The sequence below is a fragment of the Schistocerca gregaria genome, chromosome 9 (assembly GCF_023897955.1).
Source record: "Schistocerca gregaria isolate iqSchGreg1 chromosome 9, iqSchGreg1.2, whole genome shotgun sequence".
NCBI classification, from domain to species: domain Eukaryota; kingdom Metazoa; phylum Arthropoda; class Insecta; order Orthoptera; family Acrididae; genus Schistocerca; species Schistocerca gregaria.
This window is the reverse complement of record NC_064928.1, coordinates 91,085,919-91,113,669: the sequence shown is the minus strand read 5'-3', so window position 1 is coordinate 91,113,669 and position 27,751 is coordinate 91,085,919. Positions and strand designations below refer to the sequence as shown.

Here is a 27,751-nt window from a genome sequence, read left to right as displayed (position 1 = left end):
CCAGATTTGCCCCTGGTGGCCAAAATCGTAATTTATTTTTTTCAGCGTAAAACTGTTCCGCATTAAAGCATTAGCATATCTACCATGTTTCGCTGCCACACGGTACTCTACAGCCCACATTGGACCTCTGCGAGTGCCTGCACTCTACTTATAACCAGCCAGTATGTGTTCACAATCTTTCGGGTCATGGGCGTTTCTGCCAAAGTAACCTGGCCTCCCCTCTTCCACCACACTTTCGGACAGCTCCTCTCCTTTGTACATGCTTTCGATGTATTCTAACCGTACCTTTCTGAAATACACACACCAAAAAAAAGGTTCGCATCACCCCAGTTCGCAGAACTCCTGAAGATACACGTTGACTGAGGCTATTGTATCAGAGACACAGTCCCTTTTACTGTTCAGAGATGTCACTGAACCCGCCCAAAGACGTAAAAAGACATGCATGAGCAGCGCCTATTAGACGGAGGGTCCGACAGCCGACAGTCATTCCACCATGAAGAAGGTACACGGGGCTCGTATTGTTTGTAGTTCAACCATGCCTAGACGGTCAATCCCGCGGTTCGAACCACCGAGCGAGGTAGACTCGCATTCGGGAGGACGACGGTTCAATCCCGTCTCCGGCCATCCTGATTTAGGTTTTCCGTGATTTCCCTAAATCGCTTCAGGCAAATGCCGGGATGGTCCCTTTGAAAGGGCACGGCCGATTTCCTTCCCAATCCTTCCCTCACCCGAGCTTGCGCTCCGACTCTAATGACCTCGTTGTCGACGGGACGTTAAACACTAATCTCCTCCTCCTCCTCCGCGGTTCGATTGCGTCCGCATTGTTACCTTGTGCCAGGCAGGGCTCTCAACAAGGAAAGTGTCCACGCGTCTCAGCGACGTTGTTCGTACATGGATGAGATACAGAGAGACTGGAACTGTCGATGGCATACCTCGCTCAGGTCGCCCATTGGCTACTACTGCAATGGGTGACCGCTACCTACGGGTTATGGCTCGGAGGAGCCCTGACAGCAATGCGAGCATGTTCAATAATGCTATTCGTGCAGTCAGAGGACGTCATGTTACGACTCCAACTGTGCGCCATAGGCTGCATGATGCGCAGCTTCACTCCCGACGTCCATAGCGAGGTCCATCTTTCCAACCACGACACTATACAGCGCGGTGCAGACAGGCCCAACAACATGCTGAATGGACCGCTCAGGACTGACATCACGTTCTCTTCACCGATGAGTATTGCATATGCCTTCAACCAGACATTCGTCGGAGACGTGTCTGTAGGCGACCGGGTCAGGCTGAACGCCTTAGACACACTGTCCAGCGAGTGCAGCAAGGTGGAGGTTCCCTGCTGTTTTGGGGTGGCATTATGTGAGGCCGACGTACGCTGCTGGTGGTCATGGAAGGCGCCGTAATTGTACGATACATGAATGCCATCCTCCGACTGATAATGCAACCATGTTGTTGTTGTTGTGGTCTTCAGTCCAGAGACTGGTTTGATGCAGCTCTCCATGCTACTCCGTCCTGTGCAAACTTCTTCATCTCCCAGTACCTACTGCAGCATACATCCTTCTGAATCTGCTTAATGTCTTCATCTCTTGGTCTCCCTCTACGATTTTTACCCTCCACGCTGCCCTCCAATACTAAACTGGTGATCCCTTGATGCCTCAGAATGTGTCCTACCAACCGATGCCTTCTTCTAGTCAAGCTGTGCCACAGACTCCTCCCTAATTCTATTCAATACCGCCTCATTAGTTATGTGATCTACCCATCTAATCTTCAGCATTCTTCTGTAGCACCACATTTAGAAAGCTTCTATTCTTTTCTTGTCCAAACTATTTATCGTTCATGTTTGACTTCGATACATGCCTACATTCCATGCAAATACTTTCAGAAACGACTTCCTGACACTTAAATCTACACTCGATGTTAACAAATTTCTCTTCTTCAGAAACGTTTTCCTTGCCATTGCCAGTCTACATTTTATATCTCCTCTACTTCGACCATCATCAGTTATTTTGCTCCCCAAGTAGCAAAATTCCTTTACTACTTTGTCTCATTTCCTAATCTAATTCCCTCAGCATCACCCGACTACATTCCATTATCCTTCATTTGCTGTTGTTGATGTTCATCTTATAACCCCTTTTAAAGACACTGTTAATTCCATTTAACTGCTCTTCCAAGTCCTTCGCTGCCTCTGACAGAATTACAATTTCATCGGAGAACCCCAAAGTTCTTATTTCTTCTCCATGGATTTTAATACCTACTCCGAATTTTTCTTTTGTTTCCTTTACAACCATATCGGCAGCATATTGGCGAGGTATTTGTCTTCATCGTGCACATCTTGTGAATGACTTGCTTCAGGATAACGAGATCGCTCGACTGGAGTGGCGATCATGTTCTCCATACATGAACCCTATAGAACATGCCAGGAATAGATTGAAAAGGTCTGTTTATGGACGAAGTAACCCACCAACCCCTCTGAGGGATCTACGCCGAATCGCAGAACAATCTGGACTAACAGTGCCTTGAAGAATTTGTGGATAGTATGCTGCTACGAATACAGGCATGCAGCAGTGCAGCACGAAGTGCTACTGGGTATTAGAGGTACCGGTGTGTGTACAGCGATCTGAACCACAACCTCCGAAGTTCTCGCTGTATCGTAGTACAATATGCAATGTGTAGTTTTCATGAGCGATGAAAAGGATGAAAATGATGTTTATGTTGGCCTCTATTCCACTTTTCTGTACAGGTTCCGGAACTCTGGGAATCGAGGTGAAGCAAAACTTTTTTTTGACGTGTGTACCTGGCTCCTCATCTACAAATGCGCTCTAGAGTCTGCCGTTAATTGAAGTCACGACCCCACTGAAGTAGCATCAGATCGTGTTCTTCCTGCACCATTGACGGCCCGGCGTGCTAAGAGCGCCGCCTATACGCCTGCTACACGTAATTAACCTCTCCCCCCCGTCACGACCGCTACGTGAGCTGACTGCTACCGGAGGCTGAGCAGTGACACATTCTTTGGCAGACGCTCTCCCTTGGAACGCTGTCAGCAAGCTACCGCTAGGTAACCTCTCTCTTCCTCGGGATATCCGACTAGGTATTTCTACAGGACGCTTAGATGAGAAAAACCAACACGTATATGCCAGTTCGTCCATCCTCGCAGACGTGTGCAGTTCTCGCGTTCCCAGAATGCATCTCCAGCGAAGTGTGCGATGATACGAAACTTCCTGGCAGGTTTAAAACTGTGTGCCGCACCGAGATTCGAACTCGGTACCTTTGACTTTCGCGGGCAAGTGTACTACCGACTCAGCTCCCCAAGTACGACTCAGGACCCGTTCTCACAGCTTTAGTTTCGGCAATGCCTCGTGTTCTACCTTTCAAACTTCACAGAAGCTCTCCTGAGAGCCTTGCAGAACTAAGACTCCTTTCTTCCAGGCTGCGGCTAAGCCATGTCTCCACAATATCCTTCCTTCCAGGAGAGCAACAACCATGGTATGGTAAAAATTAAGTTTTTATTAACTATCTTCTCCCCTTCACTCTTTCCTTCAGCCCCCCCCTCCCCCCCCCCCCCCCCCCCCCGTCTCTCCAGCCACCCGACCCTTCTTCCTTTGCAGCTCGAGTTGTCGCGTACTGTTGTGTACATAGTTCCGCGTAGTCAGCATGTACACAACTTTCCCACTAGAGCGCGCTCCGCTAAGCACAACAGCGCAGGCGCAGCGCTCGTCCGTCTCCGCACTACGAGATGGCGCTGCCATAGAGACGGACCAAATTCTGCTTCCGCCGATCCGCGTATTAATATGTAACGCAGCCAATGAGATTGCTGCTAACGTAGAACCTTTTCTCCTTGCGGATCACACTCGCGCAGTGATACCTGAACGCGCGAGGTATTATAACGAGTGTACAGACCTCCGATTAGTCAGTCTGCATTTGTCTGCACCAGTCTGTACCACTCTGCATTTGTCTGCACCAGTCTATAGTCAAATTTCAGTCTGCGCCTAATATTCCTGTACATAGCCATGAAGATAAACGAATAAACGCTTTGTCAATTATCAGAGATATGTGAGAATAAGATTAACGTACCAAGACCAAAGGAACTTCAGATTATCAATTGTAAATAGTATCCAGAACCAAGGTAAGTTATTTCTATGCTTTTATTATTTTAATAAATGTGTGTGAAAATTAATCAAGTTCTGTTTCTAGTTGGTCACCGTCTGTCTGCTACTCTAAGCTTGCAAGTGGCATTTCTATCAACTGTCCTAACGGCAGAAGATAACACGCCACGATAAGACCACGAGACATATTTCTGACACTCGCCTACTTCGTTAGAGCGACAAGTCAAATAATCTGATGGTGTGTGTACCGAAGGTCTTACAGTACGGCCACCACAAGTACAATATCAATATTGACTCTTAAGGAAAAACATTTGACGAGCACTGCTTAGGCAGCTCTGAAAGTTTTTCATCCCTTGGTCGTTGTTGCTTATTTCGCTTGGAGTGTATCAAAATGGCGACAGACCAGGAGAAGGCGCAATGCGTCACCTGGTATGCAAGTCTAGATCTGCGACGACGACACTGCAGAATTATCGACGCTAGTATGGTAGGGCACCACAGGCAAAAACCAGCACCACCAAATAGGTCAAAAGGTTTATAGAGAGAGGTATTGTCAAATAAGCATCGCATGCCTCCGCGCTCACCCAATGTCACGCCATTAGACTTCTGTTCGTGGGGTTACGTCAAGGAACACAAACGCCAGTCACTGACATTGCTATCCTTTGCGCACGAAGCAATCAAGCAGTCAGAACTGCAGATTATGCAACGCTTACCCGTAGATGGACAGAACTTTAACATCGCCTTGATGTCCTACGAGCGGCGAGTGTGGTTCACACTGAAATTCGGGTATAATACATAAAAAGACCTTTCAGAGCTACTAAACGTTTTACAACAAACCACGATGCTTTGTCTTCAATAGTTTTTAATCCTTTTTTTAAAATTATGGCGGGAATTTATGGACATCCTATACAGCTGTTTCTAGTGTTTCCAAGTAACAAGGACAGATACCCAAGACGATTTTACGCTAATTGACGGCAGCCGAAAAAATTACGCTTTTGGTTGAAATGGCTCTGAGCACTATGGGACTCAACTGCTGTGGTCCCCTAGAACTTAGAAGTACTTAAACCTAACTAACCTAAGGACATCACACACATCCATGCCAGAGGCAGGATTCAAACCTGCGACCGTAGCAGTCGCACGGTTCCGGACTGCGCGCCTAGAACCGCGAGACCATCGCGGCCGGCTACGCGTTTGGCTCTCACAGTTATTCTGCAAGGTAGGCTCTTTGTAAACGAGCTATACACACTCGTTTATTTCCAGCAGAACTCACGACGAACAAAACAAGGAGGACTAGCACAGGAAAAAGAGGCCATTCCTGGGTGAAAGAAGTCCACATCGGCTTAATCTCATGAATAAATTTCTGGCCCGCCGCTGTGGTCGAGCGGTTCCAGGCGCTTCAGCCGGGAACTACGCGGCTGCTACGGTCGCAGGTCCGAATCCTGCCTCGGGCATGGATGTGTGTGATGTCCTTAGGTTAGTTAGGTTTAATTAGTTCTAAGTTCTAGGGGACTGATGACCTCAGATGTTAAGTCCCATAGTGCTCGGAGCCAATAAATTTCTGATAATGTGCTTCGGTGCACAGGACTGTGTGGTAGTGAAACACATACTGTGGGAAAACCGGACAAGAAAAGAATCGAACGGTTTGAGATGTGCTGCACAGAAGAATATTGAATATTAGGTGGCCTGATAAGATGAGTAGAGATGAGGTTCTGAGCAGAATTGGGAACGATAGGAACATGTGGTAGGACACCAGGGAAAAACTTTCATGGTATCGAAGGCGCTGTAGAGAGTAAAAACTAGAGAGGAAGATGGGAAGACAGATACTGGAACACACTCAAAGGCCTAACAGAGGACATAATGCGCAGGTGTGCTGTCTGAGATTAAGTGGTTGTACAAGAGAGGAAGACTGACGACTTATGCTCCCCTTCCCTCCCCACCACCATCAAGCACGAAAGAAAGAAAGAAGGGCGGTGTACCATCGGTAATCCGTGCATCTCTAGTCGATGCAGGCGTCGTCTTCCCGGTGTGATGAACGAAACTGCGAAAATTTGTTTCGCGAAGGAATTAATTAATTAATAGGATATAGCAGCTTCAACCTTGACAAAGCATAGACTGGAGCGTTTTCTCTGATCATGTCGCATAAACGCCGCTAAAGTGTAGCTCTGATTGATGCATAGATATCCCAGCACGGAACGAGCGTCTGGCCAACGATTCTGTTCAGACTTGGGCCTGTAACCTAATGGTAGAGCACGGGCCTGGCAACCGGGAGCCCGTGGGACTAAATTCTGGTCGAATCATGGAAACTTTCCTGGCTTTGCCGCTCAGTGATGAAAAGATTCGCCAGGAACAACGTTTCGTGGCTGGGACTCCACATTAAGCTGCAGGTCCCCTTTTCTCTGTAGTATTACTTGGGCAGGTTGGAGACACGCTAGTCGCCGAAGTGGTGGCCAATAGAAAGACTGCCTCCCACCACGCTATTGAGCCACAGGAAATTATAATCAGTTCATGCCGCCAACAACATCTCTGGCCCTTGTGCATCCTGTTGACCAGAACCGCAGTGGTGCAGCCACCGTGTTTTCAATAACGTATGAGACTGCTGTAGCTTTAGTCTCTCTACTCGCTCACTCGGAGTCTGGGCGAGGTATAAGTCAAAGAAAAACGTATTACACTACTGGCCATTAAAATTGCTACAGGAAAAAAATGCAGATGATAAACGGGTATTCAGTGGACAAATATACTATACTAGAACTGACATGTGATTACATTTTCACGCAATTTGGGTGCATAGATCCTGAGAAATCAGTACCCAGAACAACCGCCTCTGGCCGTAATAACGGCCTTGATACGCCTGGGCATTGAGTCAAACAGAGCTTGGATGGCGTGTACAGGTACAGCTGCCCATGCAGGTTCAACACGATACCACAGATCATCAAGAGTAGTGACTGGCGTATTGTGAGGAGCCAGTTGACCAGACCAGACGTTTTCAATTGTTGAGAGATCTGGAGAATGTGCTGGCCAGGCCAGCAGTCGAACATTTTCTGTATCCAGAAAGGCCCGTACAGGACCTGCAACGTGCAGTCGTGCATTATCCTGCTGAAATGTAAGGTTTCGCAGGGATCGAATGTAGAGCCACGGGTCGTAACACATCTGAAATGTAGCGTCCACTGATCAAAGTGCCGTCATTGCAAACAGGAGGTGACCGACACGTGTGACCAATGGCACCCCATACCATCACTCCGGGTGGTACGCCAGTATGGCGATGACGAATACACGCTTCCATTGTGTCGCCAAACACGGATGCGACCATCATGATGCTGTAAACAGAACCTGGATTCATTCGAAAAAATGACGTTTTGCCATTCGCGCACCCAGGTTCGTCGTCGAGTACACCATCGCAGGCGATCGTGTCTGTGATTCAGCGGCAAGGGTAACCGCAGCCATGGTCTCCGAGCTGATAGTCCATGCTGCTGCAAACGTCGTCGAACTGTTCGTGCAAATGGTTGTCTTTCAAACGTCCCCATCTGTTGACTCAGGGATCGAGACGTGGCTGCAAGATCCGTTACAGCCATGCGGATAAGATGCCTCTCATCTCGACTGCTAGTGATAAGAGGCCGTTGGGATCCAGCACGGCGTTCCGTATTACCCTACTGAACCCCCCGATTCCATATTCTGCTAAAAGTTATTGGATATCGACCAACGCGAGCAGCAATGTCGCGATACGATAAACTCCAATCGCGATATGCTACAATCCGACCTTTATCGAACTCGGAAACGTGATGGCACGCATTTCTCCTCCTTACACGAGGCATCCCAACAACATTTCACCATGCAACGCCGGTCAACTGCTGTTTCTGTATGAGAAATCGGTTGGAAACTTTCCTCATGTCAGCACGTTGTAGGTGTCGCCACCGGAGCCAACCTTGTGCGAATGCTCTGAAAAGCTAATCATTTGGTTATCACAGCATCATCTTGCTGTCGGTTAAATTTCGCGTCTGTAGCAAGTCATCTTCTTGGTGTAGCAATTTTAATGGCCTGTAGTGTAAATAAACTCCAAAAAAAGAAAATGACGACCCTTCTGGATTACGTTCCCGGTAGCCTCCTACAACACAGCGTTACGCCGATATTCTGTGCCCGTTTTGTTGCCCTTGACGACAAGCCACTCTGGCAAGAAACGATTACAATATCGGACAAAATTGTATTATTTAATGAGAAGGAACAGGTTCAGAAACTGAACGTGTCTATATCTCGTTGGTGCACCTCTGACCGTTATGCAGGCAGTTACTCTTCTTGGCACTGATTGATCGAGTTGCCGGTGTGGGTCCTGAGGGATATCACGGCAAATTCTGCCAATTTGAGCGCTAGATCGTCAAAATCTCGAGCTGGCTGGAGGTCTCTCTCCATAATGCTGCAAGTGTTCCCAGTTGGGGAGAGATCCGGCGACTTTGGTGGCTAAGGTAGATTTTGACAAGAAGGAAGATAAGCAGTGGAAACTCTCACCCCGTACAGAAACTTGCTCAAGTGGAAGCCCAGGATGGCTTGCCATGAAGGGCAACAAACCGGGGTCTAGACTATCGCCTACGTATAACTGTGCTGTGCTGTGAAGCTGCCGGAGTCTTGCCATGAAAAGGAATGGCACTCCAGACTCGTCTTCGCTGCTCATCTGCGCTCAGTCTGAAGCAGGACTCATCACTGCTAACAGTTCTATTCCAGCCAATGAGATCCGAGGCTGACAACCAGTAGTGATGTTGCCTGGCGCCATTTATTTTCATAGCGGGGCTTTGGCTCAAATGGCTCTGAGCACTATGGGACTTAACATCTGTGGTCATCCGTCCCCTAGAACTTATTTAAACCTAACTAACCTAAGGACAACACACACATCCATGCCCGAGGCAGGATTCGAACCTGCGACAGTAGCGGTCGCGCGGTTCCAGACTGAAGCGCCTAGAAATGCTCGGCCATCATAGCAGGACTCTCTTAGTTGTCATCTCTGGCACCCTTACAGCATAGCCATACGTTTATGATCTTCTATGCCCCGTTTTGTTGCACTTGATGGCAAGTCATTGTAGCCTTATATTTCAGCAAGATAGTGCCTGCCCATACATGGCAAGAGTTTCTACTGCTTGTCTCGGTGCTTGCGGAATCCTACCTCGGCCAGCAAAGTCGCTGGTTCTCTCTCCAGTCGAGACAGTTTGAGCATTATGGACAGTGCCCTCCAACCAGTTCGAGATTTTGACGATGTAACAGGCAAGTTGGGCAGAATTTCACAACATGCTCTTCGGGAGGACATCCAAGTCTGTCAATGAATGCCGAGCCAAATAATTGGTTATATAAGGGCCAGTGGTTGCAATAGTTCTTGAATTACGTAATCATTACGGCACCTCACCTCAACCTCGATACCAGTAATATTCTACTGTTTTTCTGTAAAGTAGTTAACGTATTTCTGAGACAACATTCAGATTTGATTTCATTAATGTAAAGGTACTTTGATACACCGATATGTTTATATTGCAATGATATTATTCTTATGGGTATTCTTTCTTTCACTATGATATTTGCCGGCCTGTGTGGCCGTGCGGTTCTAGGCGCTTCAGTCTGGAACCGCGTGACCGCTACGGTCGCAGGTTCGAATCCTGCCTCAGCCATGGATGCATGTGATGTCCTTCGGTTAGTTATGTTTAAGTAGTTCTAAGTTCTAGGGGACTGATGACCACAGATGTTACGTCCCATAGTGCTCAGAGCCATTTGAACCATTTGAACTATGATCTTTGACGTACATGTAACTCTGATTTTTGGGCGTGTAAGCCGTTATTAAAGAGTCAAGTCTTGGTCGTCATATTGAAAAGACGCAAGTTGTCGTCAGTTTATAAAATGTGAACTTTAACAGCGAGTAAGGTATTTTCAAGTATGCTTTTATATTGTAATGTTTTGTGGCTTACGTGATATTGCAACAAAATTAATAAAAAAGAAGTGTAACTTAAATTCCGAGTGCTGATTACTTTTTTCACATCACCATTGTGCTAACTTCCAAAAGTTTAATCTTCAAGAATGATTTATGAAACATCTATTTGAATATCGCAGAATAACACCTAGGCGTCTTTGCATCCGAGCTTGGAATCACCACCACCTAGGTTTTCGACGATTGAGCCATGATTTCACAACGAGACCAGCTTGGGAAACACGAAAATGGTAGCTCCTAGTTTATCCATTATTTCATGAAATGACTTTATCAACTATGCTCTAATGACAACTGCCACACAACATAACTTTGTTGTTGCCCGAAAATGCAGTATTTAGCAGCGTGAGCAACATTATAATCACAATTAATTTCTCACCTTTGTTGTGGTAGGGTTGTTAGAAGGTGAACCAACGCATTACTGACTTGGTCAGTTTGTGAAGCCCTTTCTCTGGCATAGATCGTCCAATTTTTCTGAAATTGCAATCATTTGCTTTTCCGTACGTGCACATCACAATTGTCGATTTCTGTCCCATTCGGTAAATTCCTTCGTGGCGTCTTCTTTTGTATTAGAGTGTATATAGTTGCTCCGGTCACGGAAAACCATCGTAACGACCGGGAGAGCGGTGTGCTGACCACACGTCCCTCCTATCAGCATCCTCAGCTGAGGATGACACGGCGGTCGGATGGTCCCGATGGGCTACTTGTGACCTGAAGACGCTTAGTATACAGAGTGTTAGAAAAAGGTACGGCCAAACTATCAGGAAACATTCCTCACACACAAAGAAAGAAAATATGTTATGTGGACATGTGTCCGGAAACGCGTACTTTCCATGTTAGAGCTCATTTTATTACTTCTCTTCAAATCACATTAATCATGGAATGGAAACACACAGCAACAGAACGTACCGGCGTGACTTCAAACACTTTGTTACAGTAAATGTTCAAAATGTCCTCCGTTAGCGAGGATACAAGCATCCACCCTCCGTCGCATGGAATCCCTGACGCGCTGATGCAGCCCTGGAGAATCGCGTATTGTATCACAGCCGTCCACAATACGAGCACGAAGAGTATCTATATTTGGTACCGGGGTTGCGTAGACAAGAGCTTTCAAATGCCCCCATAAATGAAAGTCAAGAGGGTTGACGTCAGGAGAGCGTGGAGGCCATGGAATTGGTCCGCCTCTACCAATCCATCTGTCACCGAATCTGTTGTTGAGGAGCGTACGAACACTTCGACTGAAATGTGCAGGAGCTCCATCGTGCATAAACCACATGTTGTCTCGTACTTGTAAAGGCACATGGTCTAGCAGCACAGGTAGAGTATCCCTATGAAATCATGATAACATGCTCCATTGAACGTAGGTGGAAGAACGTGAGGCCCAATCAAGACATCACCAAGAATGCCTGCATAAACGTTCACAGAAAATCTGTGTTGATGACGTGATTGCACAATTGCGTGCGGATTCTCGTCAGCCCACACATGTTGATTGTGAAAATTTACAATTTGATCACGTCGGAATGAAGCCTCGTCCGTAAAGAGGATATTTGCACTGAAATGAGGATTGACACATTGTTGGATGAACCATTTGCATAAGTGTACCCGTGGAGACCAATCAGCTGCTGATAGTGCCTGCACACGCTGTACATGGTACGGAAACAACTGGTTCTCCCGTAGCGCTCTCCATACAGTGACGTGGTCAACGTTACCTTGTACAGGAGCTTCTGTGACGCTGACATTAGGGTTATCGTCAACTGCACGAAGAATTGCCTCGTCCATTGCAGGTGTCCTCGTCGTTCTAGGTCTTCCCCAGTCGCGAGTCATAGGCGGGAATGTTCCGTGCTCCCTAAGACGCCGATCAATTGCTTCGAACATCTTCCTGTCGGGACACCTTCGTTCTGGAAATCTGTCTCGATACAAACGTACCGCGCCACGGCTATTGCCCCGTGCTAATCCATACATCAAATGGGCATCTGCCAAATCCGCACTGACTGCAAAACCACGTTCGTGATGAACACTAACCTGTTGATGCTACATACTGATGTGCTTGATGCTGTAGAGCAACGAGTCGCATGTCAACACAAGCACCGAAGTCAACATTACCTTCCTTCAACTGGGCCAACTGGCGGTGAATCGAGGAAGTACATTACATACTGACGCAACTAAAAAGAGCTCTAACATGGAAATTGAGCGTTTCCGGACACATGTCCACATAACATCTTTTCTTTATTTGTATGTGAGGTATGTTTCCAGAATGTTTGGCCGTACCTTTTTGTAACACCCTGTATAGTAGCTCCGGTCAAAGAAAACCATCGTAACGACCGGGAGAGCGGTGTGCTGACCACACGCCAGTCCTATCCGCATCCTCATCTGAGGATGACACGGCGGTCGGATGGTCCCGATGGGCCCCTTGTGGCCTGAGTACGGAGTGCTTGGTATATAGTTGCACATCAGTCATAGCGCTTCCGCCAGTGGCTGGAGGCTCCTTTCTGGTCTCTCGCACTGCGTCCGCCTCAGGGTAGTGAACCAGCAGAACCGACCAGCCGGGAGGGTTGTCGATGGACGCACGCAGGCCGGTCGTGGCCGAGCGGTCCACGGGATGGCTATCGGCAGGCGCGTGAGTGCGAGCAGGTGCGTGTGTGTGCGACGACGGCGCGGCCAGCTTTCTAACGAGTCGCTCAGACGGGCAGCCAGGCTGGAGAAACTCGCCGGGCCGGCAGAGCACGCGCTGCCCGCCGCGGCATGCGGGACGTGGAGCGGCCAAGGCCGCGAGAGACGCAGGTGCCAGCTGGGGGGAGGGGCGGGGCGAGCCGCTTCATTATGGGTGAAGTGCAACACCTGCATCACTTTACTATCAGTCAGACTCCATATCGGAAAAAAAATCAAGTACAATCCTGTCACATGTTCTGATATACAGGGCAACTTTTTCCACCGTGTACAAACTCTAGGAACTGATCAATGAGAGGGTAGGCAAGAAAAAAAGTCTCATGTACTTGATTCCAGAAATACACTCCTGGAAATTGAAATAAGAACACCGTGAATTCATTGTCCCAGGAAGGGGGAACTTTATTGACACATTCCTGGGGTCAGATACATCACATGATCACACTGACAGAACCACAGACACATAGACACAGGCAACAGAGCATGCACAATGTCGGCACTAGTACAGTGTATATCCACCTTTCGCAGCAATGCAGGCTGCTATTCTCCCATGGAGACGATTGTAGAGATGCTGGATGTAGTCCTGTGGAACGGCTTGCCATGCCATTTCCACCTGGCGCCTCAGTTGGACCAGCGTTCGTGCTGGACGTGCAGACCGCGTGAGACGACGCTTCATCCAGTCCCAAACATGCTCAATGGGGGACAAATCCAGAGATCTTGCTGGCCAGGGTAGTTGACTTACACCTTCTAGAGCACGTTGGGTGGCTCAGGATACATGCGGACGTGCATTGTCCTGTTGGAACAGCAATTTCCCTTGCCGGTCTAGGAATGGTAGAACGATGGGTTCGATGACGGTTTGGATGTACCGTGCACTATTCAGTGTCCCCTCGACGATCACCAGACGTGTACGGCCAGTGTAGGAGATCGCTCCCCACTCCATGATGCCGGGTGTTGGCCCTGTGTGCCTCGGTCGTATGCAGTCCTGATTGTGGCGCTCACCTGCACGGCGCCAAACACGAATACGACCATCATTGGCACCAAGGCAGAAGCGACTCTCATCGCTGAAGACGACACGTCTCCATTCGTCCCTCCATTCACGCCTGTCGCGACACCACTGGAGGCGGGCTGCACGATGTTGGGGCGTGAGCGGAAGACGGCCTAACGGTGTGCGGGACCGTAGCCCAGCTTCATGGAGACGGTTGCGAATGGTCCTCGCCGATACCCCAGGAGCAACAGTGTCCCTAATTTGCTGGGAAGTGGCGGTGCGGTCCCCTACGGCACTGCGTAGGATCCTACGGTCTTGGCGTGCATCCGTGCGTCGCTGCGGTCCGGTCCCAGGTCGACGGGCACGTGCACCTTCCGCCGACCACTGGCGACAACATCGATGTACTGTGGAGACCTCACGCCCCACGTGTTGAGCAATTCGGCGGTACGTCCACCCGGCCTCCCGCATGCCCACTATACGCCCTCGCTCAAAGTCCGTCAACTGCACATACGGTTCACGTCCACGCTGTCGTGGCATGCTACCAGTGTTAAAGACTGCGATGGAGCTCCGTATGCCACGGCAAACTGGCTGACACTGACGGCGGCGGTGCACAAATGCTGCGCAGCTAGCGCCTTTCGACGGGCAACACCGCGGTTCCTGGTGTGTCCGCTGTGCCGTGCGTGTGATCATTGCTTGTACAGTCCTCTCGCAGTGTCCGGAGCAAGTATGGTGGGTCTGACACACCGGTGTCAATGTGTTCTTTTTTCCATTTCCAGGAGTGTACATGGTTTCCATGCTAGAGACCATTTATTCACCTATACATTTTTACATAGACTGCGACCTAAAACGCGCTGCACCATGCAGCTACAGTAACAGCACGTGTCGAAGATGGTTTCCATGAGCCTCGTCGCATGCTTGTACACCCCGTATAATATTCTATCTCAAACGTTCACATCGGCCAGGCTGCATCCGAACAGTGTCGAAAGGCAGCATGAATACGCTGCTCCAGTGTCTCCACATCTGGAATGGGCTCTGCATACACGATAGTTTTGAGATGGCCCCACAAGAAGAAATAGCCCCCTCGTCCGATCCGTCGGCCAGGGAAGACACGATTGAGATGGGTCTGGGCGTTAACGGCGAATTGGGCTGGAGCATCATCATGTAGCAGCCACATAGCATTTCGAATCATCAATGGCACTTCTTCCAGCAGGAAAGCAAGGTCACCAGGAAGAAACGCCGGTATTTCCGGCCTGTTAGGCGATGTGGAAGGAAGACTGGTCCCAAAATACACCCACCAATTATCCCGGTCCACACATTGCGCCTGTTCCGATGTTGGTGATTCGCCGTCGCCATACCATGGGGTTCTACATACTAGCCCACAGATGACTGTTATGAGAGCTAAAAATACCACTTCGCACGAAGGTGGCCTCATTTATGAAAAGGATGGACAACACAAATCCATGAACCGTGGTTGTCTGGTGAAGAAACCAGACACAAACAAGCAGACTGGGAAGTCCGTCGTTAATGCAGGGGCACACGCTGTAAATGACAACTGTCATCGAGAATGTTCCACACGGTCATCTGGCTTACCCTGTACTGGCGGGCCAACTGCCTGGTACTGCCACGGCAGTCGCCTTCCACAATGTTAACCACATTTTCCTCCTAGTCTGGTGACCGAACATTTCGGCTAAGTCCTTCACGGTTTCTATTTCCTGGAATGACCCTGTCTCAAGCAATCAGCGGAATTTTTGCAAACATTGAATGCTGTGGTTGTTGTCGGCGGGGATAGGTCTCCTGACACAACCTTGCTGCCCCCTGTCCGTTGCCATTCGGCTTTCCGTAAGTGAACGCCATGTTGGCAAGCTCTCGGTTCGAATCGGAAACCACTGTGAGAAGTGAATCGGACACGAAATTACCGACTGCTATGGCAGGACAGGGTGCTAGCACACAACGTATGAGGGACAGCACCACTCTCTAGTAGGATACAGTGCATACAGTGACTGTGTCTGCATGGTACAGTGCCTATTCGACCGCAGACTCTATAACTAAGTGTGACTGAATAATTTGTCTCTAGCACAGAAACCACGCATTAGGCCTTTTTTGTTCCGTACCTTCTCAACGATCAATTCGGCGGCCTCTGTGGCCGAGTGGTTCTAGGCGTTTAAGTCCTGAGTCGCTCTGCTGCTGCTGCTGCTGCGGTCGCAGGTCCGAATCCTGACTCGGGCATGGATGTGTGTGATGCCCTTAGGTTAGTTAAGTTTAAGTAGTTCTAAGTTCTAGGGGACTGATGACCTCAGATGTCAAGTCCCACAGTGTTCAACGCCATTTTTTTGTAAGCAAGAGTGGAGATGTTTCGGCAGGCTTCCCCCTGCGTTCCACAATGTTAATACACTACTGGCCATTAAAATTGCTGCACCACGAAGATGACGTGCTACAGACACGAAATTTAACCGACAGGAAGATGCTGCTGTGATATGCAAATGATTAGCTTTTCAGAGCACTCACACAAGGTTGGCGCCGGTGGCGACACCTACAACGTGCTGACATGTGGAAAGTTTCCAACCGATTTCTCATACACAAACAGCAGTTGAACGGCGTTGCCTGGTGAAACGTTGTTGTGATGCCTCGTGTCAGGACGAGAAATGAGTACCATCACGTTCCGACTTTGATAAAGGTTGGATTGTAGCCTATCGCGATTGCGGTTTATCGTATCGCGACATTGCTGCTCGCGTTGGTTGTATCACTAGCAGTCGAGATGACAGGCATCTTATCCGCATGGCTGTAACGGATCGTGCAGCCACGTCTCGATTCCTGAGTCAGCAGATGGAGACATTTGCAAGACAACAACCATCTGCACGAACAGTTCGACGACGTTTGCAGCAGCATGGACTATCAGTTCGGAGACCGTGGCTGCGGTTACCCTTGACGCTGCATCACAGACAGGAGCGCCTGCGATGATGTACTCAACGACGAACCTGGGTGCTCGAATGGAAAAACGTCATTTTTTTTTACATGAATCCAGGTTTTCTTTACAGCATCATGATGGTCGCATCCGTGTTTAGCGACATCGCGGTGAACGTACATTGGAAGCGTGCATTCGTCATCACCATACTGGCGTATCACCCGACTTGATCATATGGGGTGCCATTGGTTACACGTCTCGGTCACCTCTTGTTCGCACTGACTGCACTTTGAATATTGGACGTTGCATTTCAGATGTGTTACGACCCGTGGCTCTACCCTTCATTCGTTGCCTGCAAAAATCTACATTTCAGCAGGATAATGCACGACCGCATGTTGCAGATCCTGTACGGGCCTTTCTATATACAGAAAATGTTCGACTCCTGCCCTGGCCAGTACATTCTCCAGATCTCTCACCAATTGAAAACATCTGGCTAATGGTGGCCGAGCAACTGGCTCGTCACAACACGCCAGTCACTACTCTTGATGAACTGTGGTATCGTGCTGAACCTGCATGGGCAGCTGTACCTGTACACGCCATCCAAGCTCTGTTTGACTCAATGCCCAGGCGTATGAAGGCCGTTATTACGGCCAGAAGCGGTTGTTCTGGGTACTGATTTCTCAGGATCTATGCACCCAAATTGCGTGAAAATGTCATCACATGTCAGTTCTAGTATAATATATTTGTCCAATGAATAACCGTTAATCATCGGCATTTCTTCTTGGTGTAACAATTTTAATGGCCAGTAGTGTATGAGTTCTTGGTCGTGACTGTACTGGAAGTAGTAAATCCTTCCCTCTAAACCGTAGTTTTCTCGGAACGGAGAGGAAAGTGGACCAGTCTGGGAGTCGGTGCGAGGACAGGTGCCTGAGAGGTCACTTGGAGAGAGGGAGGCGCCTGGTCCCAGGTCGGCAGTTTACTCTGATGTGGTCGAGCAAGCGCCGCCTCTTTAGCGCTGGCGCTGTTTCTGCTCTGCGCAGTTCACGATTTCCGAGAACAGTTCCGCAACTTTTGTCCTTTCCAGTGTCTTTACACTCTGGATGAGGTTTTTAACTTGGGTTTGCGAGCTGCACACATTCTGGAAAGACAATCACGGTTTCTTAGCAATCTTCTGTTCAATTGGAACTATCCACCACTTGTTAGCAGAATAATCTGTACCTACGTTAACTTCGCTCAAACGATCATTTATTGTACTTTTGGCCACATCTATGTGCATTTCTTTGTGGAGATTCTTTTTGCTGGATTTTAGTAGACATTTGGTCTTTTCCAGAATGACGCTTTCACTCTGCAGCGGACTGTGCGCTGAAATGAAACTTCCTGGTAGATTAAAACTATGTGGCTGACCGAGACTCCAACTCGGGACCTTTGCATTTCGTGCTTGGGTAGCTCAGTTGGTAGACCACTTTCCCCCGAAAGGCAAAGGTCCCGAGTTCGAGTCTCGGTCCGGCACACAGTTTTAATCTGCCAGGAAGTTTCTTATCACCGCACACTCGGCTCCAGAGTGACAATCTCATTCTGGAAACATCCCCCAGGCTGTTGCTAAGCCATGTCTCCGCGGTATCCTTTCTTTCAGGAGTGCTAGTTCTGCAAGGTTCGCAGGAGAGCTTCTGTAAAGTATGGAAGGTAGGAGACGAGGTGCTGGCAGAAGTAAAGCTGTGAGGACGGGGAGTGAATCGTGCTTGGATAGCTCAGTTGGTAGAGCACTTGCCCACGAAAGGCAAAGGTCCCGAATTCGAGTCTCGGTCCGGCACACAGTTTTAATCTGCCAGGAAGCTTCATTTGGTCTTTTATTTGGTCATCAAATGAATAATGGTTCATAGATTCATTTCGAGAAAATATCCATTTTACTTGTGAAGCAATTTAGAAAAAAATAAACTGATTTGTTTTCCTCCTCGTTTCCTTGTTCCGATAGCAAATCACGTCATGCGATCCCCATCAGTATAAACATGACTGGTTTCTTCTACATAACCGAGTGAGGTGGGGCTGTGGTTAACACACTGGAGTCGTATTCGTGAGGACGGCGGTTCAAACCCGCGTCCGGCCATTCCAAATTAGGTTTTCCGTAATTTCCCTAAATTGCTTAAGGAAAATTCTGGGTTGGTTCCTCTAAACACGTAGAGAGACTGCTTGAAGCTGGTCCCTTTGAACCCTCTGCCGGGCACTTTATTGTGAATAGCAGAGCAATCACGTAGATGAAGATGTCTATAGGTTGCACTGAAAGTGATCGCTATTGGACGTATATTTCATTAAAACAACATTCGAGATCACAATAACGTTTGTTTATTATTATCGGTTTCGGATTATGTGAAAGCCATCCTCAGCGGTTTTAGGTCCTGCAAGGGAAGAAACAACAAAGTTACAAACAGTACTACTGCATACGGCGTTAGTAGAAAACAGAGAAAGTGCTGTAGCGTTCACTCCTATGGTGCTAACGGCTCCTCTGTTTTTCACGCCATACCACGACCGTACGTTGTGACTAACGACTGTGGAGTCACTTGTTACATAGTGTGTGCAATTCCCGCGTCGACTATGAGTTCCGTCCGCAACAGCTTCATAAGAATCGAAATGTCGTTGCCGCACGAAATTTGCAAAGTAAGTTCTAGTAAACCAAGTACGAGTACATAAGATGCTAAAACATTGTAACCGTAAGGAAATAGTCATTTATGTTAAAATAAAGTACCCAAACTTAGGAAACAAGAGAATAAGAAGTGTCATTTAGTAACAAACACATCGTTCTTATTTTGTCGATAAACGAATAAACTAGAGAGCAGTAATTATATGCACATAGTGATATTACATACAGACGTAATAGCAGGTAAAATTACAGTAAAGGATACAAACATTGAAACATATACAGTCGTTGTATATGTACTAGTCAGTGCCCCCTGGTAAGAATTCAAAACGATGCCGTTTTCTAGGCAACGCCATGAAATGAAAGTAGCCTGTATTGAAAGGGATGCCGTTTTCTAGGCAACGCCATGAAATGAAAGTAGCCTGTATTGAAAGGGATGCCGTTGTCATGGTAACGTAACGGCCGAAGTGGCAACTAAGAAACCAGAGAAGTATACACTGAAGCTCCTACCAAACTGGTATATACATGCTTATTCAAATACAGCGATACGTAAACAGCCAGGATACGGCACTGCGGTCGGCAACGCCTGTATAAGACAAAAAGTGTCTGGCGCAGTTGTTAGATCGGTTACTGTTGCTACAACGGCAGGTTATTAAGATATAAGTGAGTTTGAACGTGGTGGTGTAGTCGGCGCACGAAAGATGGGACACAGCATCTCCGAGGTAGTTATTAAGTGGGGATTTTCCCGTTCAAATGGTTCAAATGGCTGTAAGTGCTATGGGACTTACCATCTGAAGTATCAGTCCCCTAGACTTAGAACGACTTAAACTTAACTAATCTACCGACATCACACACATCCATGCCCGAGGCAGGATTCGAACCTGCGACCGTAGCAGCTGCGCGGTTCCAGACTGAAGCGCCCAGAACCGCTCTGCCACAGAGGCCGGCGATTTTCCTATACGACCATTCCAAGAGTTTGCCGCGAATATCAGGAATCGGGTGAAACATCAAATCTCTGACATCGTTGCGGCCGGAAAAAGATGCTGCACGAACGGGGCCCATGACGACTGAAGAGAATCGTTCAACGTAACAGAAGTGCAACCCTTCCGGAAATTGCAGCAGATTTCAACGCTGCGTCATCGACAAGTGTGAGCGTGCGAACCACTCAACGAAACATCATCGATATGGACTTTCTAACCCTAAGGCCCACTCCTGTACCCTTGATGATTGGACGATACAAAGCTTTCCGTCTCGTCTGGGTTCGTCATCACCGACATTGGACAGTTGATGACTAGAAACATATTGCCTGGTCGGAGGAGTCAACTTTCGGATTGTAGCGGACGGATGGACGTGTACTGCTATGAAGACAACCTCATGAATCCATGGACCCTGCATGTTAGCAAGGAACTGTTCAAGCTGGTGGAGGCTCTGTAATGGTGTAGTGATGTGGGATACCTGATAAATCTGGATACGACTCTGACAGGTGACACATAAGTAGGCATCTTGTCTGATCACGTGCATCCATTCATGTCCATTGTGCATTCCGACGGACTTGGGCAATTCCAGCAGGACGACGCGACACCCCACAAATCGAAAATTGCTACTACAGAGTGGGTCCAGGAACACTCTCCTGAGTTTAAACACTTCCGCTGGCCACCAAACTCCCCAGACATGAACATTATTGAGCTTATCTAGGATGCCTTGCAACGTGCTGTTCAGGAGAGATCTCCATGCATTCATGAGGTTGTCTCCTTTCGTCTAGACGTCCTTGGGCTCCATACAATCTGAAACCAGACTCGTCCGACGACGCAGCATATTCCTAGTCATTAACAATCCAATGTCGTTGTTGAAGGGGTCAGGCGAGGCGTAAAGCTTTATGTCGTGCAGTCATGAAGAGTACACGAGTGGGCCTTTAGCTCCGAAAAGCCATATCGATGATGGTTCGGACGCTGAAACATGTTGATGGCCCAGCACTGAAATCTGCAGCAATTTGTGGATGTGGTGCACTTCTGTCACGTTGCACGATTCTCTTCAGTCGTCGTTCGTCCCGTTCATGGAGGATTTTTTCCGGGCGCAGCGACATCAGGGATTTGATGTTTTGCCGTATTGCTGATGTTTACGGTACTCTTGTGAAATAGCCTACGGGAAAATCCCCACTTCATCGCTACCTCGGAGATGCTGTGTCGTGTCGTTCGTTCACGGACTGTAACACCACGTTCAAACTCACTTAAATCTCGATAACATTCTATTGTGGCAGCAGCAACCAATCTGACAACTGCGCCGGAAACTTGTGTTCTTGTATACACACTGCCTACCGCAGCGCCGTATTATACTGTCTCCCTATTTAAAGAGACATATTTCCGACATTGTCTTCTTTATGTCTGTCCAAAAAATCCTCTAAACCTCCATTAAACGTCCAGATTTTTACGTAGTTCGTTTCGTCTCTTGCTACTACGTTCTCCTGTTCCTCCCTTACAGTCCTGTCACGGTCGCCACTTTATAATATAATAAAATAATGGAATAGATCATAATAAAATGTTGAAATGCGTGGCTTTTTAAAAGGTATTGAATTAATAAGATTAAATTTTCAGCATGAATGACAAGCACAATAAGCTGAGCTATGCCTGGAAATAAGTTCGTATTAGTTCATATTATTTTGCAGGGCGAAGTAGTTTCTTTCACCGCTGTAGATTTGTGCTTACCATTCTTTATAATGCTACGTTTGGTCGCCGTGTTCACATTTGAAGTCTTGACCGTATGCCCAATAAGCTTATCGGATCTTCGTAATTTTCCAAAGTACGCAGGTGGGCTTCAGTTCTTGTAATTATTGTACTATTTGAAATAACAACTCACACGACCTTTCTGTTAATAAAACAATACTGTATTTTTCCAAACGGTGCACATAAGAAATGTATACTCCTCACTGAAACACCTGAGTCGAAACAAGGCACCCGGAGTAGACAACATTCCATTAGAACTACTGACGGCCTTGGGAGAGCCAGTCCTGACAAAACTCTACCATCTGGTGGGCAAGATGTATGAGACAGGCGAAATACCGTCAGACTTCAAGATGAATATAATAATTCCAATCCCAAAGACAGCAGGTGTCGACAGATGTGGAAATTACCGAACTATCAGTTTAATAAGACACAGCTGCAAAATACTAACGCGAATTATTTACAGACGAATGGAAAAACTGGTTCAAGCAGACCTCGGGGAAGATCAGTTTGGATGCCGTAGAAATGTTGGAACACGTGAGGCATTACTGACCTTACGAATTATCTTAGAAGAAAGATTACGAAAAGGCAAACCTACGTTCGTAGCATTTGTAGACTTAGAGAAAGCTTTTGACAATGTTGACTGGAATACTCTCTTTCAAATTCTAAAGGTGGCAGGGGTAAAATACAGGGAGCGAAAGGCTATTTAAAATTTGTACAGAAACCAGATGGCAGTTATAAGAGTCGAGGGGCATGAAAGGGAAGCAGTGGTTGGGAAGGAAGTGAGACAGGGTTGTAGCCTCTCCCCGATGTTATTCAATCTGTATGTTGAACAAGAAGGAAACAAAAGAAAAATTTGGAGTAGGTGTTAAAATCCAGGGAGAAGAAATAAAAACTTTGAGGTTCGCCGATGACATTGTAATTCTGTCAGAGACAGCAAAGGACTTGGAAGAGCAGTTGAACGGAATGGATAGTGTCTTTAAAGGAGGCTATAAGATGAACATCAACAAAAGCAAAACGAGGATAATGGAATGTTTTCGAATTAAGTCGGGTGATGCTAAGGGAATTAGATTAGGAAATGATACACTTAAAGTAGTAAAGGAGTTTTGCTATTTGGGGAGTAAAATAACTGATGATGGTCGAAGTAGAGAGGATATAAAATTTAGACTGGCAATGGCAAGGAAAGCGTTTCTGAAGAAGAGAAATTTGTTAACATCGAGTAAAGATTTAAGTGTCAGGAAGTCATTTCTAAAAGTATTTGTATGGAATGTAGCCATGTATGGACGTGAAACGTGGACGATAAATAGTTTGGATAAGAAGAGAATAGAAGCTTTTGAAATGTGGTGCTACAGAAGAATGCTGAAGATTAGACGGGTAGATCACATAACTAATGAGGTAGTATTGAATAGGATTGGGGAGAAGAGAAGTTTGTGGCACAACTTGACCAGAAGAAGGGATCGGTTGGTAGGACATGTTCTGACGCATCAAGGGATCACCAATATAGTATTGGAGGGCAGCGTGGAGGGTAAAAATCGTAGAGGGAGACCAAGAGATGAATACACTAAGCAGATTCAGAAGGATGTAGGCTGCAGTAGGTGCTGGAAGAAGCTTGCACAGGATAGAGTAGCATGGAGAGCTGCATCAAACCAGTCTCAGAACTGAAGACCACACACACCTCACTTATTCATAGCGACCCCAATATGGCGGTCTACAATTACTCGCAAAAATGGCGTGCTTCTCAGTCGTTCACTAGCTGAGCGCGAATCCTTCCTTCCTCCTACTGGTACAAGGAAAACTCCTCTCTTTTTTAACAACTGAAAATCAAAAATAGCTGACTGTAGGCATAGGTTCTATGATGGGCTACCGTTTCACCTTTTCTCTTTTCCTTTAAGGAAGGCGAAAACATAAAAGAAATGCATAAGGTTTATCACAGTATTCAGTCTAGTACTGTTTGTAACATTACTGTTTCTACCCTTGTAGGACTGAGGATAGCTTTAATGTAAGCCGAAACGTAATAATAAAGAAATGTTACCGCGGTCCCTACTGTTGTTTTAATCAAAGTGCTCCACAGACAACGTTGTCAACACATATTGCCGTGGACGCGACCACTGACCGTCCTCGCCGGCGGGCAGGTGTGCGCGCACCAGGTCGGTGGCCTCGTGGAGCAGGTCCTCCCTGGTCACGTCCAGCGGGATGGCCACCAGCCTTCCAGCTCCAGTCGCCTCGCGGGCCTTCGCCGCCGCTCGCAGCACTCCCAGCACGCCGCTCCAGCGACGGCTGCCCCTAGAACACAACAATACTGTTGGGTTGGGTTGTTTGGGGGAAGGAGACCAGACAGCGAGATCATCCGTCTCATCGGATTAGGGAAGGACGGGGAAGGAAGTCGGCCGTGCCCTTTGAAAGGAACCATCCCGGCGTTTGCCTGGAGCGATTTAGTGAAATCACGGATGGCCAGACGCGGGATTGAACCGTCGTCCTCCCGAATGCGAGTCCAGTGTCTAACCACTGCGCCACCTCGCTCGGTCCAAGAATACTGTCAGCAGCGCCAGGACTGTACGTACAAGAATGTCCCAGTCTGCTTATGCCGGTATTACACTATCAAATTTCTTTGTCAAAGATGTGATCAAATATTCCGTCAAAGATCTTTGACGTAGCACTAGAAGGGGCATTACACTGTCATCAAATTTTTCGTCCAAGTTCAAGATGGCTGATAACTTATTATTAACCGCAGCACTTACACGTACCGCAGTTGCAATGTGTGCACGTGCGGAAAAGAAGTGGGGGGGGGGGGGGAGGAACCATACATACGAGGTTGACAGTCTTGAATTCCTGGGATTACAACTTGATAATAAATACAGTTGGGAGGAGCAGACCACAGAACTGCAGAAACGCCTTAACAAATCTGTATTTGAAATTCGAGTGTTAGCACACATAGGCAACATAAAAATGGAAAAAGCTTGCACACTTTGCCTACTTTCATTCCATAATGTCATATGGTATAATATTTTGGGGTAAATCTTCAAGTCGAACAAAAGTTTTCAGAGTCCAAAAGCGTGTAATACTTATTATTTGTGGAGTAAATTCACGGACGTCCTGCAGAAACCTCTTCAAAGAACTGGGTATACTAACTACTGCCTCTCAGTATATTTACTCCTTAATGAAATTTGTCCTAAATAATATATCTATTTTTCCAACAAACAACTCAGTTCATACATACAATACCAGAAACAAAAATGATCTGCACAAGGACTTAAAAGCACTTACTTTAGTTCAAAAAGGGGTCCACTACTCAGGAACACTCATCTTCAATAATTTGCCAGCAAACATAAAAAATTTAGTTACAAATAAAGATCAGTTTAAAAGGAGCCTGACAGACTTAATAGTGGCAAACTCCTTCTACTACACTGACGAGTTTTTTACTAGAAACAAATGATGTACTGTATTTATTCATAGTATTAGTACCGTATTGTTATTTCAGCTTTAAAAAAATGACATGTAACACACATCCACGAGGATCTCCTCAGCACGGATCTATGGACGAAAAACTAATCTAAGCTGGGTGAAGCCGTGGGTTTTACGACGACACGATAAAAGCATTCAACAAAACTGTTACGTGAGCTTACAGTGGAAGACGTCAAGTCGTACATCAGTTACTTAAGAATGGATGAGCATACATTTCTGTATGTGCTCAGTGAAGTGTGTCCTCATGTCACAAATCACAATATTCACTTAAGAACTGCTACGTCTTCAGAAGACAGGCTCACTGTGACACTCCGACTCCTTGCTACAGGAGAGGGTTATGTTAGGTTAGTTTAGGTTAGGTCAGGTCGGGTCTCCAATCTTCTCTCCTATTTTTGTATTCAGGGAGCCTCACTTTGTAAAGCGCCTCATCAGCTTCATACATAAATTGTATTTACCAGCAATGTTTAAAAAAAAACACTACAGAAGACAGAACGCTGCAGCGATGCTAGCGCCCCATGTGGTAACATAATACATTCCAGTCAACAGAAGATCAAATCTACAGCGAGGCCCTAGATTTGATCAAATATTGGACGAAATTTGACAAAGTTCCTATTACACCGTCAAATATCTTTGACAAAGATTTTTGACAAAGATATTTGACAAAGAAATTTGATAGTGTAATACCGGCCTTAGGGACAAATTTATACCGACGGGGAGCCCCTAATCGGGGCATATTGGAATAAGAAACCATGGTCAGAAAGGAGTATCCGATGCTGTACGTTGTCTTCAATGAGATACACTTGGGAGACAGTGTTTTTGTCGTCAGTCTTCTGACTGATTTGATACCGGCCAGCAGGACTTTCTCTCCCGTATAAAAATCTCCATTTCACTAGGGAAGCATACAATTTATTTACATTATGTATGTGCTACTTGCTTTTGGTCTGCTAGCTACACTCATGCTCATAAATTAAGGATAATTGCAGAATGTTGTGTCACACAACGTGGCACTACACAAAACTGGCGCTAATAGCAGAGGCACATAGGGAGCACACACACGACACGACACAGATCTGGAAGTCCGCGGTATTGGTGATAAGTTGAGAAAACCGTCCAGAAACACATGTGCCTGTACTGTAGCGCCTGGACACGTTTCCTGTCTGCTGGAATTGTTGCCATAATCTTGATGTCATACTTTCTGACACATGGACGGCCGGTGCTATGACCTGCTGTGTTTGACCAGCCTCCAGTCTCCCTCGTATTCTACCCCTCATAACGTCATCAATGTGTGTTCTTAGTCATTTTCAACACACGGTAACCATTAGCACGTCTGAAAACGTCTGCACACTTACTCGCTGCACCGTACTCTGACATGCACCAACACACACCTCTGGATATGTGGACTGCTGCCAGCGCCACCATGCGACGATCGCAGGTCAAATGCACCGCATGGTCATAACCCAAGGTCATTTAAGCCCTCAAGCCGTCCACCAGAGCGTTGTTTCACCATGTATCAGCATTATCCTTAATTTATGAGTATGCCGCGCGCGATTAGCCGAACGGTCTACGGCGCTGCAGTCATGGACTGTGCGGCTGGTCCCGGCGGAGGTTCGAGTCCTCCCTCGGGCATGAGTGTGTGTGTGTGTGTGTGTGTGTGTGTGTGTGTGTGTGTGTGTGTGTGTGTGTGTCCTTAGGATAATTTAGGTTCAGTTGTGTGTAACCTTAGGGTCTGATGACATTAGCAGTTAAGTCCCATAAGAATAAAAAAAAATTATGAGTCTGAGTGTAGATAAAGAACAAACCAGATGTTGCACATGAATTGGCATGAATACATCACATAATATCTTAACATAACTTCAAATGTGTTACCATAACTAAGCACTATGATATTTAAGGCAAAATCTACATAGAATATCTCAATAAAAAGAAAAGAAAACAATTTTTAAAAAAGAAAATTATTCAACATACTCCATCTGGGGATCAGACCCACCGACATATGTTAATCCGGAAAAGGCATATGCATTTTCTACTGGTCTCCTACAATATTCTACACTCCTGGAAATTGAAATAAGAACACCGTGAATTCATTGTCCCAGGAAGGGGAAACTTTATTGACACATTCCTGGGGTCAGATACATCACATGATCACACTGACAGAATCACAGGCACATAGACACAGGCAACAGAGCATGCACAATGTCGGCACTAGTACAGTGTATATCCACCTTTCGCAGCAACGCAGGCTGCTATTCTCCCATGGAGACCATCGTAGAGATGCTGGGTGTAGTCCTGTGGAACGGCTTGCCAAGCCATTTCCACCTGGCGCCTCAGTT

General features: G+C 46.9%; 1 protein-coding gene across 1 annotated transcript in view; it reads right to left on the bottom strand.

Annotated features, from left to right (window-relative positions):
• The window catches only part of LOC126292304 (uncharacterized), a 389,476-nt gene that overhangs the window by 47,028 nt on the left and 314,697 nt on the right, over window positions 1–27,751 (bottom strand). The window contains exon 6 of the mRNA XM_049986236.1: window positions 24,073–24,242. Coding sequence (XP_049842193.1) covers window positions 24,073–24,242 — 170 coding nt within the window. The remainder of the gene's footprint in view (window positions 1–24,072; window positions 24,243–27,751) is intronic.